This window comes from Equus quagga, chromosome 5 (genome assembly GCF_021613505.1).
Source record: "Equus quagga isolate Etosha38 chromosome 5, UCLA_HA_Equagga_1.0, whole genome shotgun sequence".
Taxonomy (NCBI): domain Eukaryota; kingdom Metazoa; phylum Chordata; class Mammalia; order Perissodactyla; family Equidae; genus Equus; species Equus quagga.
Genome location: NC_060271.1, coordinates 33,462,101 through 33,481,639, shown reverse-complemented (window position 1 = coordinate 33,481,639; position 19,539 = coordinate 33,462,101). Strand labels below are relative to the sequence as shown.

The following is a 19,539-nucleotide window of genomic DNA, read 5'->3' as shown; positions in this document are numbered from 1 at the left end:
CAGGTAGGTATATATACGCCTTTTGTCCTTCCACATAGCTCCCTCATTACAGTTTGTCAATTCAAGTTCTGAGAGTCATGTAGCAAAAGCATTAAGTTTTTACACATGCAAATACTAGGACAGCCTCCCCAACCCACTTCCTCAACAGAGACTGAAGAGGTAGGCTTATTATTGTTTACTCACCAGCCTTAGGTCTATCACATCCTGAAGCATGAATCGAATCCTAGATGAAGTTTTTCTCTCTTTCACAATTTTCTCCATCTGATTAAAATACTGGTCCATACGGGGCTGCAAAAGACAAAATCATTAGCATTCCTGGCTGAGGAATTTAAATGTAATTTTATCATATAGAATTTTTAAATGGCCTAGGAATACAACTTATAGCCAAAAGGTAACATGGTAGAATTTTTACTTGAGCATATGACACCCAAAATGAAGGCTACATATTCCAGGCAGCTGGCCATGGTCATGTGACTAATCACAGGTCAACAGAATATAAAAGGAAACGTCATACTGCAGCCCCCTGGAAACTTCCTTAAGAGAGAGGTGCCTGTGTCCTTTGCCCATTTCCAACCTTCTCTGCTAAGAACATTAAGGACAAGAACTATACCTTAGGAATGACACAATGATAAGCTGGATGAACTGGATTTTTTGATTATCTCTGAGCCAGCAGACCAGTCTCAGACTTCCTTACTTACACGAGTGAGAAATAAACCTCAATCTTGCATAAACCACTGATATTTCGGGTTTTCTGTCACAGCCAAACATAACTGTAGCTGATTCAGATGTTAAGAAACATTTCTGACATTATTTCCTAGAATCATTTCTAATTTCCCTGGCTTTTATTTGGAGAGCACCACGTAATGATGAATTATAATATTTTTAATGATTTCTTATATTAGGGTTAGATAGCTGTGTTATTAATTAGAGCATAAACTTAAGAAAGCTACTGGGTCTTAGTCATGTCTGTATGACTCTCAATCCTGGCCTATAGTAGCTTTTCTCTCCGTATTTCTGCCCTCAATTTCTGCCCTTAACAAACGACCTCTGAAATGGTCATGCAGAAAAATGAATAATCTCACTAATTCAGGAACTGGCTTTGATATAATTTGGAACCCTCTTCACTTGTGACTTTAATGGAAATGTGGTAAGGAGTATGATGGCCAAACATTGACAAGGAGGAGGACAAAAGAAAAAAAGTAAACAGCCTACACTGCTGGGACAAGATGAAGTGCTTATGTTGACAGTCCTGGTTCCTTTGCAACTGACAAAGAGCCCCTTCTGGAAGTTTCTGAGGTTTTGGATTTTTACCTTTGCCTTCTCAAAGTCCAGGTCTTTGCCAATGGTGGTGAGTAGGCGACACAGACACTCTAGGGACTCTTCATCATGGTTCTTGAGCAGCTTCACCACACAGTCGTGCATGATGGCCTCAGTCAGCATCTTGAGTTTAAACAGCTCTCCAATAAACTTGATGTTACCAATGGACCTCCGCCGGGCTCTGTCCTTGGCTTCCTCTAGTTCATCATGGAGCCTTGTCCTCTCCTCTGGCTATTGTGTAAGGAAGAATAATAGAATCTTGATGAAAATTGTATTGCACAATAGATGCTAAGAACAAACACTTAGATTCATGGTCCTTACTATTTCTAGGGGGTCAGGAATATCCTCTGAGAATCTCATAGCAACTAGAAACCTACTCCTCAGAAAAGTGCACTACACTCAAAAGTTTCCATCCATTTCAGGAGATTTCTGGAACTCAGCGATCTCTCTGAAGTCTAGGTTCTGAATCCCTATCTCAGAAAGTTGATTTGCTCTAACATGTGGCACTAAAAGGAATAAAGCATTCCTCTAAACATCAATATACTATCTCCACACTGAAGAAAGACCATAGGCACCTAGTGAAGTAGTAGGGAGGAGATGTAGCCGGCTTCATGAAAATTCTGTTTGATAACACTCGAAGTGCACAGCATTAGCTTTCTGTGAAAATACTTACAGCACTGGCAGCCTCGAGTTCTTTCTGCTTCTTCTCAAAGACATCATCATCTGCTTTATCTTTTTCAAACTCCTTCTGGCAACGGTTCAGTAGCAGCTTCCGGAAATTCACTGTGTTACCAGGCTTGTCTGCCATGGGTACTTTCAGCTACACCCAGATAGGAAAATGCAAAAGCAGCAAGATTACTTAAAAACATTTAAGGCTTTTCTTAAAATACCTATTTTCTTTATTATACAAAGTAATGCTGACTGAACCACAGGTAAGCATTCTACAAGAGATATATAATTTAGCTTCAGGCATTTCATGTTTCAATGGTAAGACATCTTAAATTTTATACAGAAAAGATACACATTCCTCTCATATAAATGTACTGTATTTTTTATGGCTGGTTGTACCTCTAGCTGACTTTGAAATCCATGTAATATTATTACAAGTGTGATCCTGCACTTATCTAGATCTTTTTTTTTAAACTCTGTAGGATTATTACTTTTGTTTTTCTTACTACCGTTGTAGGTACTTTGGTTTAAAGGAACAAATAGAAATGACAAAAAATGGGAGAATTTCATGATCATAGGAAAACTGCTAGAGGTAAAATCCTTATTCTAGAAAAAGTGAGAAGGGGGGACATATTTGAGGATTTTTGAGATATCTTTTCCTCAGGGGAATATCATAATAAGTAATGCTAGTACATACCTTGACTATCAATATAGTATGTTTATTAATTCTTATGTGCCACAAGAAAATACTAGCTCTACAAAAGTTCAGTCTAACAAATGGTCACCTTAGAAACATTTTTTTGATATACAGACAGACCCAAAGTACAGGGGAGGGGCCACTTGGAAGCAAGATGCTTACAAGGTTTCCATTCAAATCCAATAATAATTGTTTTCTATTAACTACAATAGCTCCTATATTCAAGGTTACTTCTAACCAAACAGTCTTACGAATGTGTTTAGAACGTAAAGAAAGTGGACTGGAGCAGTGATTGACTAAAATACTCTATTTTACAGATGAAACCCCCTGAGCACCATTTTGAACAGCTATTGCATAACATGGTAAAATAGTTTTTCTGGAATCACAAAGTCACTCCTAAAGTTCTGAAATGCATGCACGGTCTTTGCCCTAGGTTTAGTGGAAGAACTTGGTAAAAAATGGGATGTATTGTATTTATACTCACAAAAGATTTAATGTTATCAACCAGAATGGAATTGGACAGCTGCTGATCAAGGCTGAATGGCTAGAGAAACTTCTTGAGAACTGAGGACTATGATGCTATAGTATATCTGTGCAGAACTGATGGCACACTCTCCAACATATTCCCTATGACATACAAAAGACCATTTAACGAGTTCTAACCAACCAAGGGACCAAGTGTTTCATTACACTTTCTTTTCAGCAGGAAACATTAACTTAGGAAGAGAAGAACATCAAATACTTCTTCAGACAACTACAGAAAAGCTAACATATTCTTATTGCCAAATTCAGGTTGTACAAATGCAAGCAATTATAAATCATTTCATAGTCAGGCCTACTCTAAAATCGCACCAGAGGTTAGGCGTTTAATCAGCCTTCAAATGAGATGCTACATGAAAGCAAAGGTTTCCCAAAGAAAAACCTAAAAGTAGACTCTATTTTCTACTACAGAGGACCCAGAATGCAAACAATGCACTACCAAGTGAACCAAGAAACAAATCCATGGGTAAGGTGGTGTAGAATAGAGCACCAACATGACATTAGGTTCCAGAACAAACTAAAGGTTCTAAAAATCAGCAATTATATTTAATTTGCTACTTTATAAGAACACAACTAAACCAGTCAAAAGGTCCTATCTAGCTTCTTGTCATAGTCATCAGCATCATCTATGTCAACACTAAGGACATAACTGACTGATCTGATAAAAACTGCCTGGGCCACAATCTATCAGCCCTAAAGAGATGTTTCCTGAATTACAGATTTACTGTGGAAACAATGGGAAAAATGTGGACAATATGAAAATGCAAGCCACTGTCTTATGGTGAGAGGGACTAGAATTAAAATGAGTCGGAAAGATTAAATAAATACCATCTGTGATCATTTTGGTTTATAGGAACAAGTAGAAATGACATAAGGCAAGTGAGAATTTTCCTACACAAAGGATGTAAAAAAACTATGCCTTTTATACCTTTTATGTAGAGAAGGCTATGTTGAAAGAGCTGGGTTAAGGATCAAAAGATTTGTGGGGCCAGCCCAGTGGTGTAGTGATTAAGTTTGCATGCTTTGCTTCGGCAGCCCAGGGTTGGCAGGTTCAGATCCTAGGCACAGACCTACACATCGCACATCAAGCCATGCTGTGGCGGCATTCCATGCACAAAGTAGAGGAAGACTACGGCTGTCAGCTCAGGGACCATTTCCTCAAGCAAAAAGAGGAGGACCGGCAATAGATGTTAGCCCAGGGCCAATCTTGCTTACTTGCTTTTTAAACAAAGGCAATTCTTCTAATCCAAGTTTCAGGTACATCATCCAAAACAAGGGAGACACAATACCTGTGGTTCAACCTAGAGTGCAGCTTTAACCATCCAATGAAATAGGTTTGGTGGAAGCACTTCATAAGTCACAGACTCTAACTGGGAAATTCAGAACGCTGAAATTCAAAGATCACTGGAATCATGAGTCACAAAATCAGAATCTGAATGCCAGCTCTATAACTAATCAACTATATATATTTGAGCAGGTCACCTCCTTGAGCCTCAGTCACTTCAAGTGCAAAAGAAGACATTCCAACGACTGTAGCTTGAGGGACATTATAAAGTAGCTGCTGAAACAGGAGCTTTGGAGATAGTCACGATCCCCGCTCTGCTATGTGACTTTGGTCAAGTTACTTAGCTTCACCAAACCTGTTTCCTTCTACAATGGGAATGATAACATCTATCTCTTAGGACTGTTGGAAGGATTAAATGACACAGTCTAAGTAAAGCAAATAGCTGGCACATAATTAAGAGTTCAATAAACTAATGTAGCTATATTTATACACTTGGAGCTGTATTTGACATGTTTATGATTAAAAATCAAAAGTAACCTATAACACAAACATCAAAGAAAGTATGTAAGCAAAGTTAGCTCACAAAGCAATTAGGGAGAGAACCACAAAAGGCAAGAAAAATGAGCATCTGCTATCCCAAAATGATGGTACAGGACGTTTCACATATATAGGCCATAAAGAACATGTGACTGTGTGTAAGCTTTTTAGATATATTCACACGGAAGTATTAAAGCTGAACAATCAACAGAATAGCCACAGATCTGCAAGTATATATATGTCTAAACGAATGAATGCCTAGCTACAGAATTCCCTAACGACTTGTTTCGGAACATGATCTTAAGATCCTCTGGGGTGGTTAACAGGGTTGTGGAAAAATGAAAACAGGCCAGTGAGAACATACCCTCTGAGAATGCTGATACACGGTAATATTTTTGTTCTTAAGAGATGATAAATTCAAAAGGATTCTAACATTATTAAGTCAGCACGTATTGTCTGCTGGACGCTGACTGGTCAGGAGGCCCAGTGAAACCGCTCAGTCACAAGAGAACACGAAGACTATCTTAGTCTGCTTGGGCCGCTATAACAAAGTGCCCCAGATTGGTGGCTTAAACAACAGACATTCCTTTCTCCAGTCCTGGAGGCTGGAAGCCCAAGATCAAGGTGCTGGCAGATTCAGTTCTCAGTAAGGGCCCTCTTTCTGGTTTGCAGACAGCTGCCTTTTCCTGTATCTCATGCGACGGAGAGAGGAAGCTCTAGCCTCTCTCCCTCTTCTTATACAGGCAATAATACCATCATGGGGGCTCCACACTTATGACTTCGTCTACACCTCCCTCCCTCCCAAAGGTGCCACCTCTTATTACATCACACTGAGTTAGGGCTTAAACACGTGAATTTTGGGGGGCCAGAAACATTCAGTCCACAACACTGGACAAGGTAAATGCTTGCAAATGTGACCACAGATAGTAACAAAAATGAAAGGCGACATATAGCAGTGAAAAAGGTCTCTTTAGACAACTAAAATTTTCATTAACAGTAGTTGATCAAACTAAGATATGTATGTGTCAAATGGCTTGTCTGGGAGATGGTTTCTTTTTCTTGAGGAGCAAGGGAGTCAAGGGGAAGAGTTTAATAAGGCTGTTTGGTAAACTAGACACACTAGAGAACACCTACCTTTTCATTTTTACACAGTAATAAACTAACACTGTGACATTATGTTACACTGTAAACTAACAGTGTACTATGTCATATTGTGATGAGACTTGTCCACGTACCGGTCAGCCAGCAATCTTACATAAAAATGTTGTCAGCATCAGGTTGCCATTTTCTTCAAGCAACAGAACCTGTATTGCTGATACATTTCTTGGTGTTGAGGGTAGATACTTCTTATCCCTAAAAGGATCAAACTCCCAGAGAATCATTAAGGGCTCTCAATTGTGTGTCAGTTATGGTAGTCAAATAGGAGACTAAAAAATGGAAGGACAAGCCCTGGCCTTGCTTAGCATGCTCAGGATTTTCAATGCTGTCTCAGAAGATAAAGATGCTAGTGGTAACCCATGGTCCAAAGCCATTTTGCTCCAGAAGCATGTTCTAGTCCAAGGTAAAGTATTTGGAATGACTAGTACAATCCAGTGGCACTTCCATGCTAACTCTAAAATGTGAGGTGAACAGCGACAAATCAATTGTCAAATTGTAATTCAGGGGTCCACAGTGACATACTTTCCTCTATCAGTGGTTATGTCCTGACCTTAGTAAATCACCTGCTAAAACTGAACATAACATACTCTGTCTGTACGTACTATGAACACATCTATCAAAATACATCCCTATTAGAGACATCGGAAGAGGTATGCAGTGCTGAGGGACATCCACAAGATTCAAAACGGGGTGGTCAAGTTATGAAAGTGTAAATCATTTCTCACGAATCTTTTTTTCAAAGATTTTTTCCTCTTTCATCAGACAAGTTGCACATCCCTCCTCCTCCAGTTGACTCCAGCCACTTGCTGTTGCCTAAGGCTGACTTTTCACGTCTTTAATTCCAGCTTTATATCTGATGAGATTTAACTGTGTCTCCCTTGTTTTCCTAGTGTCTCTTCCTATACTCAGTCCTGTCAATATTTTCACATCTTGCTTTAACGCACTTAAAAAGTGGTAACACTAAAGTTTTGGATCTGGCAGAAGAGGACACAGAATGCTCAAAAACCTAGCCTTAGTGCCACTCTTCATAGCTAAAGTATGCACGCCTGCCACAGCAAAGATCTAAAGTAACAAAAATGCAGTCTTAGGACAGAAAATAAACTCAGGTTGTTATCCTTTCATTCATGCATTTACCCACTCACTCACAACACATGTCTGAGGGTCTATTATGTGCCAGGAACCATTTTGGGCAGTAGGAATTTAGCACTGGAGGAAAAAAAAAAAGCAAAACATAAAAAGCCCCTGCTCTTAGGAGCTTACCTTCGAAAGGGGTTCTGAGATGAGGGTTTTCATTTAAATTATGATTCAAACAAAAGCACAGCAATTTTAAATTACGAATAATGGAATTTAAAACTTAAGTACAGATTTAGAGACAGGATAACATTTTCTTCTGTCCACTGTTCTCCATTTGCCACTCAATTCACATATCCTCCTAACAGAAGTAGTGACTCTAGCTACATGCTTTGCAGTTTGTGAGGAGGTCCTGCAGGTCTCTTCAGTCATCCTTAGTCGAGCTGGCAGACGCAGCAACATACTCCAGAGGCATAGCTTACTATCTCTTACGATGCCCTTAAGCCTTTTCAGCCAGAGGTTTCACTTGGTAGAGGCAGGCAGCTGTGTGTATGTGTAAGTGTGTGTGCGTATGCATAATAAATATGGCATTTACAGAGCAACTTGGGAAAGCCAAAACTATTACATCAATTTCGTCTGTAAAGCTAAAGAATTCCCTTCGTAAAAGCCTATTCTTTAAGATGTCATGGAAAACCCACACACAATATAATTGTATTCTCTAGCCATCACCTAGATAATTGCCACAAAGTAATGAAAGAGATTTTAAATGGAGGTGTGCAATCCATGTGAATGACACCAAGGCAGGAAAAAAGCGTAAAAACTGCTCTGAACAGTAAGAACAAGTATTCTCTTAAATCTTAAAATCCCCATAATCTAGGCCAGGGTTTCTCAATCTTGACACCACTGACATTTTGAGCTGGAAAATTCTTTGTTGTCAGGGGCTGTCTCGTGCACTGTAGGATATTTAGTAGCATCCTAGGCCTTTACCCACTAAGTTGCCAGTAGCCATAATCAAAACTGTTTCTAGATATTGCCCAATGTCCCCTGGGGAACAAAACTACCCCTGGGTGAGAACCGCTGACCTAAGCATCTGTTTGAGCGAAGGTTCTTCATTTAATTTTTGAAATCTATGTAAGTATAAAATCTCTATTTAGGTAATGTCCCAACTTTCAGACAAAGTTGTGAAATAGAGATAACAGAATGGTTCTGAGCACTGGGGTTAGATGTAACCATCTTAGAACATATCTCAAAAAACATTGCTATGATTTCCACTATTTCTTACATTTACTACCACTACTTACGATTATACAGTATGACTCTGGTTAACTGTAAAAGATTCCATTGTTTCAAATGACCAACACTGATAATCCATGCAAGTGCTATAGTTCTACACATTTCTTATGATTATGAGTCAGGCCAAAGTCTTTGTAATTTAACCTGTGGGTGTCTCAGTAAAACATATTGATAATAACAATGAAGTTACTTAAATAACTTAATGAGTACGAAGCACAGGAAAAGAGCACCTCCCCCAGTAAACGTTTTATTCACTGTCTTCAATTTGTCTGATTCCATTGGGAGGTATCATTTCTCAAACTAATAATTACCTTAAAAACAAAAACAAAAACAGTGCCCATGGTCAAGAAGGGTTGGAAAATGCTGCACAGAGCAGATTCTTCCTTTGCAATTTCACAAGAAACATTAGCATAGTAAACAGACACTTGAAGGAAAGAAATCTGCTTACGCTGTCATTTGTGAAACATATACTAACATTTGAATTTGGGGCAACACTGGCCGATGGACAAGTCATCTTGAAAGAAAATTGGCTAAACTCCATTTCTTTTCTTATAGAGTATAAAATAATACAGCACAGATTCATATATTCATCACCCAACTTTGTTAAATCTTAATATTTTGCTATATTTGCTTCACATCTTTTACTTTTTAAGAAGCTAAACATTAAAGCTGAAGAACCCAGGGTATTTTCTTATTTTTCACTCTATTGCTTGCTTTTTCGTTTTTAATTTTTTAAGGCTCAGCTTAACTATTTATGATAAAACAACCTCACATAAATACCACCTGATATAGCACTAAGCCAAGAAAACAAGTACTGATATCCTCCCAGAGCCCCACGTGAATTCTCCTTCCAAAGCACCAGCACTTCCAGCCCCTAAAGTTAACCCCATTATCCCATATTTTTACAACAATCAGTTTTTTGCTTTTCTTTGTTTTACAGACATGCATCCCCAAATAACACAGTTTATTCTTATTTCCTTTTTGAACTTTTTTTATTTTTTATTTTTTTGAGGAAGATTAGCTGTGAGCTAACTACTGCCAATCCTCCTCTTTTTGCTGAGAAAGACTGGCCCTGAGCTAACATTCGTGCCCATCTTCCTCTACTCTATATGTGGGACGCCTACCACAGCATAGCTTTTTGCCAAGTGGTGCCATGTCTGCACCTGGGATCTGAACTGGCAAACCCCAGGCTGCTGAGAAGTGGAAAACGTGCGAACTTAACCGCTGCACCACTGGGCCGGCCCCTGAACTTTAAACAAATAAATCACATGGCATATATTCCTTTGGGTCTGGTTTTTTTTGCTGAAGTTTATTCTTGTGAGATTCGTCCATGTGTGTACACAGCTGTAGTTCGAGTTCACTGTCTTACTATAAACATGCAACAATGTATCCATTCTATTACAGAAGGACACCATTTCAAATTTTTATCAATTATGAAAATGCTACTAACATTTTTGTATACGTTTCTTGGCACATAAGAAATGTACATTTATAGGCTGGGTATATACCTAAGAATGGAAATGTCGATTATAGCAGAAAAGTAACTTCAGCTTTTGTAAATTATGCTGAGCTCTTTTCCAAAGTGGCTGTTAACAATTTATATTCCTACTGGCAGTGTTTGAGAGTTCTTGTTGCTTCACATATTAGCCAATATCTGGTAACTATAGTAATCTGGTATCAGTAAACGGTTTTGTATCTAGTTGATTTAACTTTTTCATATTTATCAGTCATTCAGATAACCTCTTTGGTAAAGTGTCTAAGTGTGTTGAAAAAAAAACTGAGTTATTTTCATATTGATTTCTCTTAGTTTTTTAAAAATCTGATATATAAACTCTTTTTTTTTTTGAGGAAGATTAGCCCTGAGCTAACATCTGCTGCCAATCCTCCTCTTTTTGCTGAGGAAGACTGGCCCTGAGCTAACATCCATGCCCATCTTCCTCCACTTCACACGTGGGACGCCTACCACAGCATGGCTTGCCAAGCAGTGCCATGTCCACACCCGGGATCCGAACTGGTGAACCCCAGGCCGCTGAAGTGGAACGTGCACACTTAACCGATGCACCACCAGGCCGGCCCCTATATAAACTCTTTATTGGGTTTTTTGCAACTATCTTTTCCTAATATGTAGCTTGCATTTTTACTCTCTTAATATCTTTTGATGAAAAATACTAATTTTAATGTAGTCCAATTTATCAATCTTTTCTTTTTGTCTGTTGTGACTTTTGTGTCCTGATTAAGAAAACTGTAGACAAATTATTGTTCTTTTAACGTCTGATTTTTCCCATCTGGCTACTTTTTTTATCTTTTCTTCTAAGTAGCTTTATTATGACTAGTCTAAAAGCTTTCCTTCATTTTTACCTTTTTTTTTTTTTTAAATTCATGTTGGGAATTTGTAGATTTTTTTGAATCTGTGACCTTAACATCTCAGTAGTTGTAAAAAATTTCTCAGCCATGCTCTTCAACTATTGCTTTTTTTCACTCTATCCTCTCTCCTCTTAGGACTCCTATTAAAGCGGTTTGATCCTATTGAGTTCTCCCTATTTCTTACTCTCCCTTTTGTACTTTTCATCTTTTGGTCTCTCTGTGCTTCATTCTGAACTCTACAGACCTATCTTCTAGTTCATCAGTCTTTTCTCTAGCTGTGTCTGATCTTCTATTAAACCCACCCACATTAAGCTCTTACTTTTACTATAATATTTAGTTCTGGAATTCCTATTTGGTTCTTTTCATACTTTGTTGTTCTCTGTCGAAATTTCCATCTATCTTTATCACTTTGAACACAATAAGTATAGTCATTTAACATCTGCTCCTGATAAAGTCAAGATCTGGAGGCCCTGGGCTACATTTGTTGCTGGTTCTCATTCATGCTGTCTTTCTTCCCTTTTGTACCTAATTATTTCTAACTGTGTGCTCGACATTTTATTTGAAAAATTGTTCATAGAAATAATTTGAAGACTAGTATGATAGTCTCTAAAGGGATTACTAACTCTGAAATCACTATAATTCAAATTCAAGGATCGAGATGGCGTGATATTAAGGTACAGTCCCTGTGAGAGCAGGTCACTTTCTGGTTCACCCTTGTCCAAGCATGCAGTCCTTTGGGACCCCAGCCTGCCGGAGAGGAGGATTCACTAGAGCCCTTCCCCCACTCCTCTCGGAGGCCCTGGTCCGAATTTTGTCCCTCCAGTCCAACATGTCTATGAAAAACAAGTTGTTTAAGACTTTTAGTTGCCTCTTCTAGGCAGAAGTTTTACCAAATGTGTCACTTTTCTTTGAATTTCCACCTTTTTTAGGATCTGAGTCTTAGTAATTCTTTATTGTCTTTTAGTTTTCTGATGCCTTCAAGATTTCTTAATGTTGTGATCAGCTTTTCTAATTGGGGCCTGAACTACCTAACCTGTCAATAGCAGGGTCCTAATACTTGTCCTTGTGTACTTTTCCTCAATATCACTTCCTTCTCTCTCACCTTGAATTTGATGTTTAGTATTCTCAATTTGTCACTTCATTTTTACATATTTAATGAATAGTTTTATTTTGCATATTACAAAACTTCCTTAAATGGTGTCATACTATTATTCAAGTACTATTTTTTAGGTTGATCCATGCTAATACATTTAGTATTACTTCATTAATTCTAACTGCTATGCATATACATCACTATTCAAATCCACTGAACAAATAATTGTGGTATACTCTTAATTGTCTTACTTAGGCTTGTTTCAATTGTTTCCTACTGTGCACTATTAAAGCCAATACACAAACGTTTTTATATATGATTACTGGTGCACATCTGGGAATTTCTCTGAGGTATTCACCAAGAAGTAAAATTGCTAGGGAGTAGTATATGATCATTTTCAACATTATTGTCCAATTACTCTCTAAAGTGACTGTATTTATCTTTATTGACATTTTAAAATGGTTTCTTTTTTTTTTCACTCTAATGGACATGACTTGTATAGGATTGTGGTTTATCTTGTTATTTCCCAAATAATAAATAACACTGAGTTATTCTTTAGTGATAAAACTCAGTTATTACTGAGATAAACTTTTCTTAAGTTTATCAGCCAAGAGATTTTCATTTCTATGAATTGCCCATTTTTTAATTGGGCGCTTTTTTAAAAAAATATAATTTGCTGCTTCTGCCTAATTCTGAATTCTAATATTTTGTCAGTTATATGTATTCCAAAGAGATTCTCCCAGGCTGTGGCTTTATCTTTTTATTTCTGGCATCATCTGATGCACCAAGGATTATAAATTTTAACAGTTAAATGTGATCATCTTCTTCTTTATGTCCATTTTGAATCTTGCTGAAGAAATTTTTCCCTACTTAAACTTCATGAAGATAATCTCCTCAATTTTCCCTTGAAAGATTAGCTTTTCATATCTAGTTTCATTACTCTTGTTTTTGTTTGATTTTTGTATTTGGTTTGTATTAGGCACCTATGACTTTATTCCCATTGCCATCGTTTTATTTCAGGCCCTCAGTATCTCAAAAGTAGATTAGGTGTCGGAAGTCAGGACAGGGGTTACCTTTACGAAAGAGGGAAGGGTACAGTTATATATAGTGACCAGGTTGGGAGGTGTGCACTCTGCTGATATACAGTGAGCTGTACATTAATGATTTATATTCTTTTCTGTATGCATGATACAGCTGGCTCACACTGATTCATAACAGCCAACTGTTAAATAGGAACTTTGTGAGTCAACTGTCAAACTGCCGGTAGTTTAAAATCAGCAATGAAGAATATTTACATCATTAAACTTGACAAAACTACAAATGAGGAATTTTTATTTTCCCAAACAGCATGTATGTCTGTTACACTTCAACTAAGAAAAAGTTTAAAAACATATGCTTTACTTTATGATATAACTTTGGGGAAATTTATGCCAAAGAAGTAAAAGCTCCAGCAGGTAAGGATAAATATACTTAGATGTTTAGTGCAGCACTGCTTGCGGTTGTAAAAAAAACCCAAACCCAGAAACCACCAGGGGATGGGGGGGAGGGAGAGGATGATACGAGAGTGGGAGAGGCAGAGAAATGGCTGAAAAAATTATGGTATATACATATTATGGGATATTATGTAACTACTAAAAAAAGGATGAGTAAAATCTATCTGTAATGACCTAGGGGGATGCCCAAAACATATTAAATAATAACAATGCAAACTACAAAACAATGCAGATGCTATAATTCAATTAAAGTGAAAAACATACTCTTTATATATATATGTTTTTATACGATTTCATAAATATAAACAAAATTTTGGAAGGATACTTGCAAACCATTCAAACTGACTGCCTTGGAGGGAAGGGAGGCTTAACTGGCTAGGGCTGTAATTGAAGAGTATTAACTTCTTTGTATACCTCTATATTGCTGGACTTATTCCAATAGGTTGTTATTTTGTAATTTAAAAATAATCCAACAAAGTTTAAAACATCTTACTTAAAAAAGGGTAGATCATAGCAAAAGTCATCTAAGTGGATGGCTTATCTATAATTTCTTCCTATTCCAATCCAACTTATATTATTACCAGGCCTTTTCAAAAGTCATTTTCAGCAAGGATACTCTTCTATTAAGAAACATTAACAATCCTTCACTGCCTAAAGGATCAAAACTGGTAAAGAGAACTGTGGTACCAGCTGGAAGATCTGGGATCTAGTCCTACTTCTAACTAGCGACTACAGGATGTCACGGTTACCACAATGAAACTGAGGGGCATGAGATGCAGAATCAGTTTGCTTCCAGATAACTGGCACATTAGAAGTCAATATGGCAAGTGACTGAGTTAAATAATCCTAGATTTGGATTCCAGCACAGCCACTTACTAGTTATGTGACCTTGAGCAAGTTATTTATCTTTTTTAAAGTCTCAGTTTCTGATTTAATAATGTGAGGCTAATACTACTTAGCTTTCAGGGTTATAATAACCATTAAAAATAATACACTATGTAAAGCATCTACCCATAGTGCAATCTAGTAAGTGCTGAATAGATGGTTTCTGTTACTATCATCATCCTCATTCTGTAGTCAGCGTTTCAAAATCTTTGCCATCTTTTCCACCACTAATATAGTTATTGAATTATTTAGGACTTTACTATGGGCCAAATACTGAGCTAGGAACTTTACACAAACAATCTCATTTAATATTAAAGTTAAATTTTACACCTAGAACTGTGAGACTCCAAAGCCAGTGTTTATAACCATTATGCCATGCTTGCTGCCTCAGACTTGATCCTGCCTGGAATATGTTCTTCCTTCTCTATACTTGTACTCCCCATCTTCCCAGACCCCACTCAAACTACCTGCATGGTAAGAGTTTGTCACTGTCTCACCAACACAGTGATTTCCTTTTCCTCCGACTTGATTTGCAACTCTAACCTATCCATGCAGGCACCAACACACTGCAGTATCACAGCATACCTTATAAGCGATTTTTTTCTTGTTAATATTTTTCAATATGAATTTGAGTTCCTTAAAAGACAGAAGATAAAATTTTTCCAAGTCCCAATAGACTTACCTACCTTTTACATAGGTACCCAAAAATATTGATAGAATGATAGAATTTTGTATTTTGTAGGGAGGCATGACAATGAGTTGTGATAATTAAGAAAAAACTCAAATGTTAGACGACACACATTTCTGACACAAATACCTTGGTAACTGTAACAGGCAGAGAAAACACATATGGTACATAGCAGTTTTATGACTGCAGAATACAGGACAAGGAACACTAACCAGAAGCTCTTTGGTTTCCCATTCTGTCTTGCCCTAGATTTGACAGGCTATGGAGATTAAACGTCTGTGGACAATGTCAAGAGAAAGAGATCTAATAGTTTCTAAGAGATGAAATTATTAGTTGTGAACCCTTATGACCACAACTATTGTATCATTTTCAGAAGCTAGAATTAGAACCAATATGTCTTTCAATTTTGAATTTAATTAAATGTGTATACATTCATTCACTTTATTTCTGTAAGATGACACCCCAAGGAAAATTGGTTACCCATGACAATAACTTCAGATTACTAATTTAAACCTTATTCAATCTTTCTCACATTGGATGGGACCATAGCATGCCTATTTCAGTCTAGTCTCCACATCACCTCCAGAGGTGAGTATACATTTTAATAAAGCAAGATTCTTTTTATACAATGAGGATATTACATTAATAAGTGCTAAAAATATATTCTCCCCTTTACGTTGCCCCAATAACACTTCTGGGAAGAATGTGTAGTGAGGGGAGAATATACCTCTTGGAGATTTCTGGTTTTACTCCTTCCTGTCTTCTTACCGTTACTAGACATCGACACATGTTTGCGTAAGCCACAGAGAAACTGGGTTCATCAATAGCCTTCTCAAAGACCAGGTCAATGACTCCTTTCAGCCGCTCCTCTGTGTCAACAGTGAGTCCTGACACTTGCTTCATCAGTTGGTTGAACATCTGTGGTGTCAATTTATTTAAGATACTTCGAACTTTTCTAAAAAGTTCCTAGAAGAGCCACAAAAAAGAAAACAGCAATATAGTGACTGTGACAATTTGATGTTTTTTGTAAGGATTAATATTTTGTTTGTAATTCGTAAGTCAAATTTCCCAAATTAACAAAAATTGTGAACTAGTCAGAGAAATAATTGAACCCATCTATTTTAAAAATAGTAAACACTTATACCACCTCTTATTCACTCCTTCTGAGAATTCTAGGAACTAGGTATAGTCACACTTCACTGGTGGCAGTATCATCTGGTACATTTCTAAGGGCAATTTGGCAATGTGCATTCAGAGCTTTAAAACTGTGACTGCCCTTGGAATCAGCAATTATACTTTTAGAAATTAATTCATATATAAGCATAGGTATAAAATATTTCAGCCACAATAACTTCCATCAATAGCTCCAAATAGCAAATAAATGTCTTAAAATAGGAATTTGTCTAAGATATTGTACAATATAAATCATGGTAGAGAATACCTGGCAGGAATTTTTCAGATGATGGTGTAGGAACTCTTATCAAATTAGGAACAGAACAGAACTTCCACTACAAGAAAATGGCATCTATAACCATACTTAATGGTTAAAGAATGAATGCTTTCCCATCAAGACTGGGAACAAGCCAAAAATGTCCGTGCTCACCACTCCTATTCAAAATTACAATGGAGGTCCTGGTCAGTGAAATAAAGCAAAGAAAAAGAACTATAATCCATACAGATTGCAAACGAAGAAATAAAACTCTTCAGTCACAAATGATATGACTGTCTACATAGAAAATCCTAAGGAATCCACAAAAAGAGATATACCTGAACTAATAAATCAACCTAGCAAGACTGCAGAACACAAGACAATAGACAAATATCAATTTTATTTCTATGTGTTAACAATGAACAACTACATAAATTACATTTTTGAAAAGTACCATTTACAATGGCACCAAAAACCATGAAATACTCACCTAAGGTTCTAACAACCTATCCACAGGAGCTGTATGATGCAAACTATAAATTACTGATGAAAGAAATCAATGAGGACTAAATGAATGGAGATCTATATCATGTTAAGTATTAGAAGACTCATAATTGTTAAGGTGTCAGTTTTCTCTAACTTGATCTACAGATTTAACACAATCAAAATAAAAATCATAGTAGGATTTTTTTTGTCCAAATCAAGAAGCTGATTCTACGATTTATATGGAAAAATAAAAAAACTAGAATAGCCTAAACCATTTTGAAAAATACCAAAGAGGACTCATACAACTTGATTTCAACACTTACTATAAAAGGCTGTTATACAAAGACAGTGTGGCATTGGGCAGAGGACAGACAGATATCACTGGAACACAAGAGAAAGTCTAGAAATAAATTCACATATGTACGATGAAGTGATTTTCAACAAAGGCACAAAGGAAACTCAATGGAGAAAGGACAGTCTTCAACAAATGGTGCTGGAACAACTGGATATTCATAAGCAAAACAAAAAAAAAGTCAACTTCATCATAACTTGCACATAATACAGAAATTAAGTAAAACTGGATCACAGACCAAAATGTAAAATCTACAACTATAAGCTGTAGAAAACAACATAGGAAAAAAGCTTTGTATTCTTGGGTTATACAAAATTTTTTTAGAAATAACAGCAAAAGCACAACCTATAAATGACAAAATTGATAAACTGAGCATCACCAAAACTAAAAGCTTCTGCTCTATAAAAGACACTATTAAGAGAATAAAAAGACAAACCAGACTAGAAGAACATTTTTGCAAAACACACATTTCATAAAAAATTTGTATCCAGAATATGCAAAAAACTCTCAAAACTCAATGATAAGAAAACACACCACTCAATGAAACATATGAACATAAATTTTACCAAAGAAGATACATGAATGGCAAATAAGCACACAAAAAGATGTGCTTATTCAATACATTAAGTCATTTGGGAAATGCAAATGAAAACTACAGTGAGATACTACCACACATCCATTAGGAATGGCTAAAATTTACAAAGCAGGAAATAACAAGTGTGATGAAGATGTGGAATAATTGCAACTCTCATGCCTTGCCAGTGGAAATACAAAATGGTACATCATTTTGGAAAACAGTTTGGCGTTTTCTAATAAAGTTAAACCTGTATTTACAACTCACCAATCTCACAGCTAGGAATTTACCCAAAAGAAATAAAAACTTATGTTCACACAAATCCTATATGTGAATGTTTATAGGGATTTTATTCATAATTGCCCAAACCTAGAAACTACTAATCCTGTGAATGAATAAAGAATTTGTGGTATACTCCAACAATGGAATACTACTGGGTAATTAAAAAAAAACACAATAAACTAATCATGTATGTAATATTATGGATGAATCTCAAATGTACATGCGAAGTGAAAAAAGCAATATTCAAAATGATTCCATTTATATGATATTCTGGAAAAAGCAATACTATAGGGACAAAAAGATCAGTGATTGCCAGAGATGGGCACGGAGGGAGAGGATGAACACAAAGCAGTACAAGGAAATTTCGGGAGGCTGAGGGAAATGTTCTCCATCTTGATTGTGGTGGTAGTTAAATGACTGTGTATTTGTCAACAACTGTGGAACTGTATACAAAAAAGTACATTTTACTAAATGTAAATAATGCCTTAGTAAAATTATTAAGTTGCAAAGATCCATGAAACTATGATATAACTGAAAAGGCCTATAAAATGATTTGATTTCTATAAAAATTAGTATCTGAATATAAGGACTTTTAGATATGTGCCAATATGTTAAGAGCTTTCACTAAGCAGGAGACAGTAAATTTTTGAAAATTATATTGTGAAGTTTTTCAGCAATGAATCAGTATTCTTTTTATAAAGAAAAACGTTCAAAGTTTATTAGGGAAGGGTAGAGTCACTGCACTTCTTTAAATTCTATCAGCTGAGATAGTAGCGTTTAGGTCTAAAATTTTAAACTGCTTTAACATCAAGGAAAAAAACCCTTCAAATATCTTCAGATATTTCAGAAGATAATTTTTACTCTCAGGAAAACAGGATAATGAAGAGGTAATTTATTGAAGTAATGTACATGGTGACTATAGTTAATGATACTGTATTAGATATTTGAAAGTTGCTAAGCAAGCAGATGTTAAAAGTTCTCATTATAAGAAACAATAAGTTTTGTACCTATGTATGACGATGGATGTTAACTAGACTAACTGTGGTGATCAGTTTGTAAAATATACAAATATCGAATCGTTGTACACCTCAGACTAATATGTTATGTGGCAATTATGCTCAATAATAAAAAATCTCCAGTATCAAAACACTACAAGAAAAAATTTATTGAAAATCATTTATTCACCATAACTGACTATCTACTTGATGCCCAACAAATTCTGTCTTTGGTACAAATGAAACACAAGGAACAGGTTCTGCCTTCTATACCACTGAAATTTAGCCACAGAGACAAGACAGTTACAAGTGGAGTGACACAGCAAGCACG

The 19,539-nt window shown here is 36.4% G+C and overlaps 1 protein-coding gene across 15 annotated transcripts in view; it reads right to left on the bottom strand.

Moving 5' to 3' along the window:
* Window positions 1-19,539, bottom strand: part of EIF4G3 (eukaryotic translation initiation factor 4 gamma 3) — a 314,955-nt gene that overhangs the window by 49,086 nt on the left and 246,330 nt on the right. For all 15 annotated transcript variants that reach the window (XM_046660843.1, XM_046660844.1, XM_046660849.1 and 12 more), the window contains 4 exons: window positions 15,859-16,056; window positions 1,991-2,137; window positions 1,312-1,548; window positions 184-288 (listed from right to left, as the gene is read on the bottom strand). In XM_046660843.1, the coding sequence (XP_046516799.1) occupies window positions 184-288; window positions 1,312-1,548; window positions 1,991-2,137; window positions 15,859-16,056 (687 nt within the window). The remainder of the gene's footprint in view (window positions 1-183; window positions 289-1,311; window positions 1,549-1,990; window positions 2,138-15,858; window positions 16,057-19,539) is intronic.